The 13,196-nt window shown below is 42.8% G+C and overlaps 1 protein-coding gene across 1 annotated transcript in view; it reads right to left on the bottom strand.

Moving 5' to 3' along the window:
* The window catches only part of RHOJ (ras homolog family member J), a 54,244-nt gene extending 42,045 nt beyond the window's left edge, over positions 1 to 12,199 (bottom strand). The window contains exon 1 of the mRNA XM_010011554.1: positions 11,549 to 12,199. Coding sequence (XP_010009856.1) covers positions 11,549 to 11,723 — 175 coding nt within the window. The 5' untranslated portion in view covers positions 11,724 to 12,199. The remainder of the gene's footprint in view (positions 1 to 11,548) is intronic.
* Positions 12,200 to 13,196: the final 997 nt, after the last annotated feature.

Raw genomic sequence — 13,196 nt, forward strand, 5'->3', positions numbered from 1 at the left:
TTTAGGTAAATTCCCAGAAGATTTCCAAGTGGCACACTCCATCAGAGAATATTTCTATGCATGGCAAGGGAAATTCTCCATATTAATGATATCATGAACTGGCTCAGCTAATTTGGAGTTTTTCTGGAAGATTAGCTGAATATTTTTTGGAATATGAACTCCCCTTCTAATGTTGAGTTTGACCCTATTTTCATGGACAGTACTCCTGCAAAATCACTTTCTTCAAGCTGTATTTCACATATATTTTTTAATGAGAGATATTACTCCCTTGTATTCCTGGAACAGTGTTAAGATATTCTGAGAATTAACTAGAAGACAACGAGATGAAGGGAATTGTACTTGATTTTGGGATTTACTGGTTACATACACAGCACAAAGCACAGCAGCACTGTGAAGGTAAAGGGTCTTTCTAAGAGTTTAAAAAAAAGCATACAAATGCCCTCCTAGATTCTGTTCATGTCTTAGCTGAAAATTTTAATGGCAAGTTTTCAGAGAGCAAAAAAGGGGTTAAATTAGATAGAAATTACAAACAATTCTATAGTATCCTTTGTATTTTGATATAGATGAAAAGGTCTATGTGTAGTTATAAATTAACAAAAATAAAGACACAACTACAAAATATCTCTCTAAAGGTATTTTTTAATCTACATGTAGATAGACCTTGAGTCCTCAGTGAAATTTCTGTGTCCATATGGACCATTTGGGATGCAGGATCATACAACCCAACCTCTCAGTAGCAGCACTCCTGTCTAAGCTCAATGGCCAAGACAAAGTCCTGGGCATTATTTCCACAAGCCATTGCTTGATACATACAGCAAAAAAATAGATGGTCTCAGGAGACATCTTCAGCATGAGTTTGCTCCAGAGCTGAGATTCCCTGGTGGAAACACCTCACCTTTTAAATGAAAAATCCAGTTTCTGCGTTTTGCTGCTCATGGACAGCATCTCAAGCAACTGGCCTCCCAGAATTATCATAGAATCATAGAATGGTTTGGGTTGGAAAGGACCTTAAATATCATCTAATTCCAACCCCCCAGCCATGGGCTAATACCTAATCTAAATCTACCCTCTTTGAGCTTAAAGCCATTCCCCCTTGTCCTGTCACTACAGGCCCTTGTCAAAAGTCCCTCTCCAGATTTCTTGTCATCCCCTTTAGGTACTGGAAGGCTGAAAGGTCTGCCCAGAGCCTTCTCTTCTCCAGGCTGAACAACCCCAACTCTCTCAGCCTGTCTCCATAGGAGAGGTGCTCCAGCCCTCTGATCATCCTCTGGACTCACTCCAACAGGTCCACATCCTTCTTATGCTGGGGACCCCAGAGCTGGTCGCAGTACTGCAGGTGGGGCCTCAGCAGAGCAGAGGGTCAGAGTCACCTTCTCTGACCTGCTGGAAACCCTCCTTCTGATGCAGCCCAGGATACGGTTGGCTTTCTGGGCTGAAGGCACACTGTTGGCTCATGTTGAGCTTCCCATCAACCAACACCCCCAAGTCCTTCTCCCCAGGGCTGCTCTCAATCCATTCTCCACCCAGCCTGAATTTGTGCTTAGGATTTGCCCAACCCACATGCAGGACCTTGCCCTTTGCCTTGTTGAGCTTTATGAGGTTTGCATGGGCTCACCTCTAGGGCCTGTTAAGGTCCCTCTGGATGGCATTAGATTGGAAAAAGACATTGCATCTGGCTAGTTACTGAAGGAAAACATGCTGAGGTAAGCCAGACAGTTCTGAAACAGGGCTGGGGAGATTGCTCATAAACCCAGAGTGTCCAAAACGGGGAGGGTCTGGCCTTTAAGGACAGAGCTGCTCACATCAGCTGGATGGCTGCCCACTCTGGAGCTGGAGCATGGGACAGTCCATGAACTTAAAACACATTTTCCAATCTTATGGGATTTTCCTTATGGTCTGTTCTCAGCAAAGCAGCATTATTACTGTAAATAGATGCTCTTTTTGTCCCATCTCCCAGGGGGTAAAAATTAATGTTGTGTTTGAACATGTATGTTTTCCCACTCATTGCTGAAGCTGCTCTTGTCCTTAAAGTCTGCAGAAAGCTGAGCATTAGCAGATATTGCTAATATTACTTCAAAGTTATAGCTGGATGTCTGTGCCAGAGACACTTTAACAAGTGACGTGGCCTCCGTCCCCTCAGAATTCAGGGGATGGAAAGTAGTTTTAGTGAGTCATCTCAGGCATCCTCCTGAACTGTGGCAGGACCTTGTTGTCCAGCCCCTCTACACAGCCCTCTTTAACTCTTTCAGATGCCGAAGTGCTGGCTCCTATGTTCATGACTGGGACTGCTATTTCCATTATAAACTCACATGCTGTCCTGAACCAGGACTGAGGATCCTGGTACAGCTCTTCCCCTCCTGCTCCAAAGCTATCACCCTCCTGACTGTGCCTCCTGTACCACTGTGCTTGGGAATATTTTTACAGCTGTCTACCTCCCTCCTTTGGGAGTTGCTTTTTAGTTTTCTTCCCAGTGCTTCTCCTGTGAGTGAATGTTTTTTCCAGCCTTCCCCTCCCCTGAGACCAGTTGGTGTGTTTCATATTTCTGGATTCATTGCTGTGCCAGTCCCCAGGGCAGAAGGGCAAACCTCGGGCAACCTCAATTTCCTAGTGCACTAGGTCCACACTAAGTCTGGAGAACTGTGCTAGCTGAAATACCAAGCTCTCATGGTCTTTCATGCCTTTCCCTTCCCTGGGACCCCAACTACACCGCTTTGGCTATGGGGACTAGCTGGGGACACCACTTCCCAGCAAGTGCTACAGGGTGCAGATGGCACTGTGTCCTCCAGGACTCTTCTGAGCCATCTTTCCTACTCTCATATGATGACTTTCCATGCCCACCATGCTATTTGTCCAAGAAAAGGGATAACTGACTAATAAAAGGGGTTTGCTCTTGTTTGTAAATCTATGAGTATGTATGCTGCAGAAAAAATACTCAGGAAAAACCATCACTGCATAATGAAATATGCATCCATTTAAGCAAAAGGTGGTAGCAACCACATGGTTGGGTTGTATCCTTGGGTCCTCCCTCCTGCTACACCTACCTGGCTGTATCTTCAGTGCTGAGACATGATAGATGTGCTTGGGACGGCAGTAAGAATGATTCATTCTCAGATCTGTGAGAGCTTTCTTGTCCATCTAGGTATGTGGGAAAGCCATTAGCCTAGGAATGGTGCTTGAGCATTTAGCACATGTAGAAGTTGCACATAGGGTCTAGTCTTTCCATTCAGCCAGACTGCTGATGGCACAGCTTGTCTTGGGTGAGACACTTCTGAATTTGAATGCAAATTATATTGGATAATAAATAAGGTAAATATTTTTTTATAATTTTTTTTTAGCTATTAATTATTGGACATTATTTTAAAACCCATTTTTCCTGTTCTTACTTGGGGAAAAAAAAGAGATGAATGCCAGTTTATGTCATAAATCTGGTCAACAATTCATTCATTCAGTGCCACTTGGCATAAAACTTGGGGTGACAATTCATAAAGCTTTCATTCTTCAGTAAGTTATTCCCTGACTTAGCTGGAAGATCCACAGCCTGGGACACAAGAACAGTATATCTGAAAGGAGACTGGTGAATGGTCACTCTTAAAAACAAACTAGAAATGTAACAACTTGGATTTTTTTCATTGAAAAGATAAATAAGAATTTGATAGGAGATGTCATTACTGTTTAATGACTTTGTCTGAACAGAACAATTGAAGGAAATATGTTTGCTCTTCCTCATCCCTTGCCATTTCCATGATGTCATTAGATCTGGCCATAACAACTGGAAAGTTAGAACATAGGAAAGGCACTGCCTGCAGGGCAAAATATAGACAGTGGTGCATGATAACAATGATGTGTATTACTAGTACAGTCACCAAGGTATCAAGGTTTATCAAGAGAACAGAAAACGAGAAGGAAGTTATAGTGGAGATATTTTGCATTGTCTTAATCAGTAACTAAGCCATTGTAATGGTGATTTAGTAAAAACACTGCCACATCTGCAGAAACGAAGAAGTTTGTACATGTGTAGGAATTTTGGTTGTTTAGACTTCTTTGCTAAATTTTTGTTTCTCTTTCTTACATGTGGAGCATCTGCTGCTGAAAAGCATCTACCTAGCTGTCAGCACACGCCTGATCGGGCACCACCTGTAAGTGGTTTTTGCCCTGTAAGTGGTGTGGATGGCTGGCCACATAAACTGAGCTAATTATTGATTTTAAGATAGTGGATGATATTGTTAGTTCAATTGCAGAAATTGTCCTGCACAGGCCAGAGGCCACAGTTTCAGTTTTGGTTTTCTCAGTTGATGTCACCTCCTGCAACGTTACGCTCATTAGAAGTGGAGGGAAAGACTGACTGTCTTGCAGCAGTGGAGAAGAAAAGGGTCATTTTCTCATCACTTCCACTGCAAATCCTTTTTGTGCTCCATGTCTCTTTGCAACAGTCCATTGCTACATAAGCAAAATTTCAAAATATGTTTGCCCACCCATTTATCAGAAGAATCATTCCAAAAGGTCGCTTTCTACAACACTGAGTACAAGAGTGCTGGATTAGGCCAAGGGAAGTGAGTCTTCATCTCTGAGGTAGCAGTGAGCAGGTTTAAGACAATTTGCCATTCATCAAACAAAATCTAGGTCTTATCCTGGCCTCTGACAGAAGGTGGTGTCAGATCACATTGTATTGTCTCTTGCAGAAGTCTTTTTCATTAGCTTATGATAGCACTCAATCTCCTTGATATCTGGTTCAACCCTCCTTTTTTCAAACCTTGTTAAAATTTTGTCGTCTGTAACTTCTGTACAGTAATAAGATCTCTGGGTTAATCACATACCATGCAAAGAAATATCTCTTTCTAAGCCACTTGACTTTCTCATCTTTCCAACCCATTCCCTCTGGACTGTGATTGACCTTAAAAAAACCCTATCATAAGACATCCAAACCATGAATACACATTCAAATGGTCTAACTCCTTGCTTAGTATTCTTTGTGTTTCCTATTGCCCTTCAAACACCACATAGCTAATACAAAATAATAGACAGAGGGGCTTAGGTGGAATTCAGGGTAGATAAGTCTGGATAAAATACCACAGCTGCTTCATCTACTCCTCTAATTCCTGGCACTGTCCTTCCTGATGTACATTGTAGTTTGATTAGTCTCTACATCTAGTTTTTAGACTGTAAATGTTATTCATGGGGCAGTGTTGTCCCTGCTGTGCTTGATGCACAAGGATAACCATTGACTGCTGATACTGGATGAAGAAATGAGTTCTCTGCATAGGGCTGCAGCAGCTTCTGAGTTGAGTTCTGAGTGATCAGCAGGATGCTGGTGGGTACGGGAGGGATTGGTGGAGAGTTCTCTTGTGTCTCTTTGTAGCATGAAGTTTGTCAGTATAAAATCAAACCAGGAACGGCAACAATACAAAGAGAAGCTGTATAACAAAGCCAAAGGCAAAGGTAGAAAGCAGTTCAGGTGCTGCAGGCTCCTTCCCAGCCACAGCTGCATTTGAGTAGTGCCAGGGGACAGCAGGGATTTTGTCACCACAGTGCTCAGACCACTGCTGCAGAAACAATCTACCCCGAGTAAATAGGATCACAAAGCATGCACACACCTCTGTCTCCATGGGCTTCAAGAGGATTGTGCACCCACAGGACAATACAGGGATGTGGGCGAGGAAGAGAGATATGAGTGATAGTTATCTCAAGTCTTCGCATACAGTAAAACACCTTCAGAAGGAAAAGGTCTTAAGATGCTTGGGGGTGTATAAGCTGTCTGTTTCATCTGAATGTGGAATAACCATAGTGATTCAGGTAAAAAGCACTTTTTTTGGTACAAAGACTGTCTAGGCTTCCTGGATGTGAAAAAACTTGAGGATCACTAGATCTCCTCTGGTTCATGTGACACAGGACACAGAATTAGGCTCCCCTTCTGTGGGGAGCCTAAGAATTAGTGGTTCTGTAAAATTTCTCTTCAAAAAAGGCAGCCACAAAAACCTTTGAATGGCGCTGGTGGCTGTTGTGTTGTACCTTCCCTGTTTTATTGAGATCCCTGGTTTATTCTGGATGATACCAGGAATATTGGCAGAGAAGTCCTTTTAGCTTCTGAGAGGCAAAATGAAAATATCTATTCTGTAGCTGCTAGTCTAAAGAGCCTGATCTTGAAAGAGTCAATGCTTTCTTGTCTCAAGGATAAAGTTCAAATCTGTACCATCAAAACTGGATGAACATTGAAAGGAAAAAAAAACACCCACACTGCAAACATCCATGCAAATAAACATTACAGCTCTCTGTCAGTGCTATTTATAGCTCTTTCAGTTTAATGACCCCAAACATTGCATGAAGGGTTTGTCTAATGTGCTACCAAGACTTTTCATAGGAGACAACTGTCTCAAGAATGTGTCAGTGTGAAGACTCCCACAGCAGCACCCATGAAGAAACTGCAAATCTCCTTGGGCAGTCTCTTCCTGTCTAATAAAGTTTCAACAGGGGAAATAAGCAATGGTATGGGGTTTAAGCCATTGTTTACACATAATGGCAAGCAGAGATGGGTTAGCAATCAATCAAAAATAACTAACACATCAAAAGCGTAAAGAGATGTGCTCTTGTGTCTGTAGATGGAGAAATTTGGGATGTTACATCTCCTGTCTGGTTTCCGCCATGCCTTGGTTAGTGATTCCCCCCACATGAGGAGAGGGTGCAAGGCAAAGCTGCTCAATGCATGACCTGTCTCCCTTGGGTGCTCCTGCCTGCCCCATGACTGAGAGTGGCCAGCCACTGACAGCACCAGGATTGACAACAGCCCACTTCCAACTGCTCTTTTTCATGGGTGGATGTGAGGAACACAGATTTGAGTCAGTGCAGTGGCACATAGGCGGGTTAAAATAGATTTATGGATTTGCACAGGGACAACTGACTGCTATGGGCAAGAGTAGTAGTATAGCTTCTATGCTAATAAAAATGCCAGAGCAGAAGACTCCTTTCTCGCATGGCTTGCCTGACCAGCAAGGCTGTGATCACTGCTCTGTGAGACCAGTGAGCGCCCTGGCCCACTTTAGTGCAAAGTCAGACAAATTAGATTGAATCATCATTAAAGAACAAAAAATGTGTCTGCTAACAGTAATTAACATCTGTCTTCTTCTATATTGCTTTTAATTTACAGAGCTTCAGTCATGGTTGAACTATTCTGTATGCTATTCATTAGCTGATCACATGCCACTGCTAATTTTTTTCAAATGGGTTCACTATTTATAAATGTTCACCAGTTTGTGACGACGCACGAGGGGAGGGAGGGAGGGTCATATTTATTCTATCATTTACTTTATGAACAGAACAGAAAAGCATAATTCCACTTGGAAGGCACCTACAGTGATCATATGGTCCGATTGCCTGACTACTCTGAGGCTGACCAAGTTAAAGCATGTTGTTAAAGCCATTGTTCAAATCCATCTTAAACACTGACAGGTTTGGGGCATTGGCCACCTCTCTAGGAAGCCTGAATATAAATTTTAGGGGGAATAAATTTCATGCTAAAAATTGGTGGGGTTTTAGGTTTCATGAATACCAAATGGGATGCTTGGTGGCTGCCTAAGTAACAACATACATCTCACTTCTGTATTTCACAGAGCAAGCCAGTTAATTTTGGTATTATTAAACCAGCTCTGCTAGTTGAATTGAATTTTTTTGTTGGTACAACCTCAGCCCTAATTAAACGTTTATAACCTCACACAGCTAGACACAATACAAGTCACCCCGACTGAGAGACCTTTGCTCATGGAAAATCAGCATCTGATGTTCAAAAGACAGAATGGAACCAGAATGTTAAAGCATCTACTCACTATCCAAACAGTCTCTATTGTTACACTTATTGCCAGTAATATCCTGTTTGTCACTGGGATAGCACTTCGGTTTGCCTGCCATAGAAATAGCATTTACCTCGTGGTTAAACCCTTTCAGTGTGGACCTTTGGAAATTCACCAAAGGTGAGGAACCGACCCAGGACTTTGATCTCCAACAAAACCTCTTCAAAATGCCTTGAAGAGTAACCAAACTTGTAAACTTCCATGCATCCAACAAAAGAAACCATTTTCATATTCAAGTAACAAATTTGCCTTTCCCATCTGCTTGGCATTGCCTCTGACCCTACTCTACATCCATCACATCCCAAGCTTGGCAACCGGCCCTGAACAAATTTGGTTTTGTGGACTGTGGGTGAAATCTGTGGCAGAATATTACTGGTGTGGAGCTAATAACTGGTTTGGACTTTGGTACAGCGCAGCGGCATACATGTTGAAACACCAACAGCCTTTCTTCCCCAACATCACTGTATCTGAGTTGTAAATGCTGTGTGAGTTATCTGCAGGAAGCCTACTCCTTCCCTAGGTGAAATCCGTCTACTACCTTTGATTTCTTAGAGGAAGGTTGGGCCCAAATTTTGCAAAGTTTTTTCAAGCCCTTTCATGTGAAAGGCACTGGATAAGTACTATACAGGTCTAATACTGTTGGAGCTCAGTCCTTTGAAATGCTGGTTGCTTCCTCTTGTCTACCCTTGCCAGTATGCTCACCTGCTTCACCTGTCCCATGGAAGCCTGCCCAGGGAAGGAGCTAAAAAGATGCAACACAGCAGGGCAAGTACATGTAGCTGCAGGACCGTGAATGGTTAATGCCTTGGCCACAGCAGTGGTGCATCTGGAGCTTTTCCCAATGCTGGGCTGGATAGTATCACTGTCTCCTCTGAGTTGCTGGAGTCATGTCAGTGAGAAACTGCTCTGAGATCACCACTGGAGTCCTCAGTTTTTAATGCTTTCCCCCCTCCCTACTTTTTCCATTAGAAAGAAGGAAATTGGTAAATGCCCTGGGACTCACAACCAGGCTGTGACCTGGTGAGGCAAGAGGGAGAGCTTGCTAACACACCACTGCTGGTAACAACACCTGGGTGAAAAACCTTCAGTGAAAACTGCAGCTTCACAAACATCTGTAGCAATTAATTGCTTTTGAGCATTTCCAGCATGGAAGACCAGAATCAAATGGTTTCAGCTTGTTTGGGAAAGTTGAAACAGTTGGGTTTGGCAGAGGCAGGGCAGGGGCAGAGCCTCAACCACCCTGCAGGATCTGCCCATGTATGAAGCCTCCCTGTGTGCCATGGTGCCTTTGATATCACCATGCTCATGGTACTGCTGTGCCACCTTTCCTCTCAACTATGGGCTGCAATGCAGATAGATGTGGAACGGGCTGCTGCAACAGAATATTCTGAAGTCTGTAATCTCAGCAGTAAGGTTGCCCCAGGTGAGCTCTTTTCTCTCCCAATACCCACAGTATTTTAGATAGGTTATGTTATGCTTTGTGCCATGTAATATTTTTATGTTTTATGAGTGGGACTTTTTCTGCTCCAGAAGTAATTTCCACTGCTCAATTCTATGTGCAGTTTTGTAGTGAAGTTGGTTTAATAAATGATGGGATTTATCAAAACCCTGGAATTACATCTTTGATCAATGCTAGTGTTGACCTCTGCTGCTGAACAGGGTTTTTCTTAGAATAACATGTTAATATATGGAGCTATTTTTTCTCTTATCTTTCTGAACTTTCTCATTGAAAACATTCTTAGTTTATATTTATGTGCTGTAAATAGCTGGAGATATTTTAGATGTCTAAGTCTTCAAACCCTGAAAATGGAGCTTGATTTAAAACTGCATTCATACTGCTTTTACCTTATACCCTAAGGAAATAAGGATTGCGCAGTGACATTCTTTGTCTTCCCATCCTTCCCTCAGCCCTCCTCTCCATCAGTAACTTTTGAGCCCACTCACAATTTCTACTGTTTCTGGCAGAGAGGAAAGGAAATTGAAGCAAGCCCTTGCAAGTCACCTGCAGCTGGGCAGGGAAGAGAAATCCAGTGTAGTGCCCCCACCGAGTGTCGGCCTGCCTGTCTGGCATCAGCACCTGTGTGTGTGCACAGCCCCATGCACACGTGTGCCCTCATGCTCACAGCACAACCACCCAGCCACAGGCTGATGCATGCATGGTCTGGCACCAGCTATTGTACACAGAGGTATTTGCAGGGCATGGAGAGAAAGAAGGGCAAGTAAGTCCTGCAACCAGCATATAGCTGGGAAGGGAAGCTGTAAAGGATAAGAGATCTCAGCTTTTCATGGGAAAACGGGTGCTGTTGCACTATAAGGCGGAGATTCACACAGCCAGGCTTCTTTAGGGTTTTTGGCTCATTCAAGTATGTGTTTAGAACAAGCAATATGCTTTCCTATGTCTTGTTTGGGTAAAGGTTTTTTTTTCTAAAATGGTCTCTCTGGTGGGAAGGGTAGAGGAAAGAAAGCGTTGCTTGCATTAGAAGTGATGCTGCCCACTCTTGTGGAGGAAAAGGACTTCACATTTCCATGGATCAGATTCTGCAATTACACAGCTTGCTTGTTCGGTCAGTTCATCTGCTAAACCTGACACAAAGCCAGAATGAAAGCAGAGATTTTCCCATTACAGAATACCAAATCTATGATAAGCCATGCCATAAAAATTCAGTTTTTAAGGAGGTGGGGAGAGAATGAAGGAAACTCCAACTGTTGCTGCAAGATAAGCTATGAGTTTTGCAGTGCTTCTAGAATCTGTTTTTCAGGGCTCTCATAAACAATAACAACTGTAAGCCAAAGGAGCAGTGAGAGAAGAAAACCAGCAGAATTTGGGATAGGAAACTTTAAGCAGAAGTTTGAATAACAATTTTAGCCTAGCACACCAGCTGCATGATAACTTTGGACGCAGCTGGGTAATGTAAGTAATTGCTACAGAAAGAGGCCTGTGAATATTGTACTTAAATCTGTGAGTCTGTTTTGCACAGCAATGCAGTGAACATCATCGATGATCTTGATTATGTTCGTATTTTTTTCTTATACCACAAATTCCCTCACAAGAAAGTACTCAAACCAATCACCACTTCTGCTTTTCCTACAATCAAGTTATAACATTAAAATCTATTTATAGATGGAGTAACAAATATCTCTGAAAGGAGTTATATTCTGACAGCACTGAAAAAGACTATGCTGGTTTTCCCAAAGATTGCTATTTAAATAGGATATATTCTCAAAGACTATCCTTTAAATAGGATATAAATATTGTAATCTACACATCTTTTGCCATGAGGCACAAGATCACTGATAGCACATATTTTTAAGTGCACATACATATAGTCTTCATAACTGCAGCCCACAAAGTTCATAACTTCAGAATTTCAAAAGCAAACCAAGAATACAAACTGAGCGAGGCAGAATTGTATTTGTTGTCCCAAAAATCCAGGGGATTTACTTACATCCCTAACGCTGCTTATTCACCAAAACTAAAATAAAAATTGGAAGCAAACAAATAAGTTCTCTGAATAAATCCTGCATTGCCCCAATTGTACGAGCTGCCATCTAAGCTGCCTGGCTACCATCCAGGCCTGAATCACATTCCCGGACAAGGAGTAACCCAGGCATCCCCTTTGAACCATCCTCTCCTCTTCTTGAGCTTCCTTTACCTCCCACCTGGCTCTCCTGCAGCTCTCAATTAAATTTCTTTTAAAACGCTTTCTTACCTGCATAGTGGTCAAACACAGTGGGGACATACTCCTCCGGGAAGGCATCATTGGCGTAACTCATCAGCAAACAGGTTTTCCCAACTGCACCATCCCCAACCACCACACATTTTAACATCTTCTTCGTGTTATTGCTGCTCCCGTCAGTGCAGTTGTCATTTTCCTTGCAGTTCATTCTTGCTGTTGCTGCTGCTCCCGCTGTTCTTGCTTCTCCCAGGACTTCCAAGTGCACATGAAGGAAAAATGAAGTGCGATTGTATTGACTTTTCCTGAGTTTGGAGGGGGGGGCAGCAAATCTCAAACTCAGGAAATCATACTAATGTTTCCAGGCTGCCACAGCCGCTTCTAACAATTTCCAGATCAGTAAAAAGAATCATCGAGGTGAATATATTAAATATACAGAGAGAAATGCCATAAAAAAGCTATCTGTCCCTTCTCGTTCGTCCGAGTCAGGAAATCTTCATCCTGCCTGGGAGTTCTCAGTATTTATTGCGACCTAAAAAATATCAGCAGCCCGCAGCTTTGATTTGCATTTCCCTTCCTCCACCTTGGCTGCAGGAATCAGGGATTCCTGTTAAATCCACTCCATTTTCCATTTCATTTCTAACATGGAGGAGAGCCTGGAGGTTTTTAATGGAGTTTTTCCTTTCTTTCTCCAGCTTGCTGTGTGTCAGGAAATCATGGGTTTCCTGCTGAATTCCGTATTAGGATCAGTGGGCTTGTGAAGGGCTGCAAACAATGGGAGCTCTGTGTGTATTTGTACTTTGGAGGAACTCTGCCAGGACATGGAGAAAGAAAAACACTAGAGGTCTCCCTGCAGACCCAAGTTTTTAGGCTTCGTGCTCCATCCCATGCTCGAGTTGCTCTCTGGGCTGCGGCACTGAGACCGGCGGGGAGGATTTTGGAGGGGCTGTGGAAGTTGCGGGTGTTGGACCTACACAGCCAGGCGGGGTACAGGGAGGCTTAGAGCTGTGCCCGTGTCTCAGGGTTGTCTGTTGTTCCTAGGCGCGACCTCCTCTGATCTCAGATAGGTATTTTCTTTCATTTGGGAGGGGAAAGAGGGGGAGGTGGAAAGGCAGACGAGGTATAGTGGGTAGGTAACAATTTAAGGTCAACTTTCTGTGTCTATTGCTCTTCAAAGAACTTTGTTATAAAGAATAAATAATTGATTTTTCACTTCAGGCACTCAGGAAGTTTATTTACCTCCAACCACATTAAAAAAAAAAAAAAAAAAAAAAGAGGGATTTTTCCCCTCCTGGTGTTTATATGTAAACACAGAGAGAGAAAAAAAGTGAAATTAAGAGCACCAGGAGTTTTGTTGTTTTTTTTTTTTTTTTTAAAAAAAGAATATTAAAACACCACGTAGCAATCTGTGGAAAAACAGCTTTGAACTGTATGATTCCTGTCGCCTTTTCTGTTTTGTTTTGGTATTTCACGTGGCTCTTAAGTCTTCCTTCCATTTAAATACATAACAGTGCACATGAGGGCCCAAACTCCCTGTTCCTTCCACAGGAAAGATTTTGCTATTTCCAGCAGAAACGAGCCATACACTTACATAAACCCCAGTACAGCAGCCCAGCACATCCTGCTGGCTGCATTTCCCTTCCATGAGTATTGAAGGCTTTGAAAAGGGGAAACACCCCCCGCT

The sequence above is a fragment of the Nestor notabilis genome, unplaced genomic scaffold (genome assembly GCF_000696875.1).
Source record: "Nestor notabilis isolate BGI_N333 unplaced genomic scaffold, ASM69687v1 scaffold5963, whole genome shotgun sequence".
Lineage (NCBI taxonomy): Eukaryota > Metazoa > Chordata > Aves > Psittaciformes > Psittacidae > Nestor > Nestor notabilis.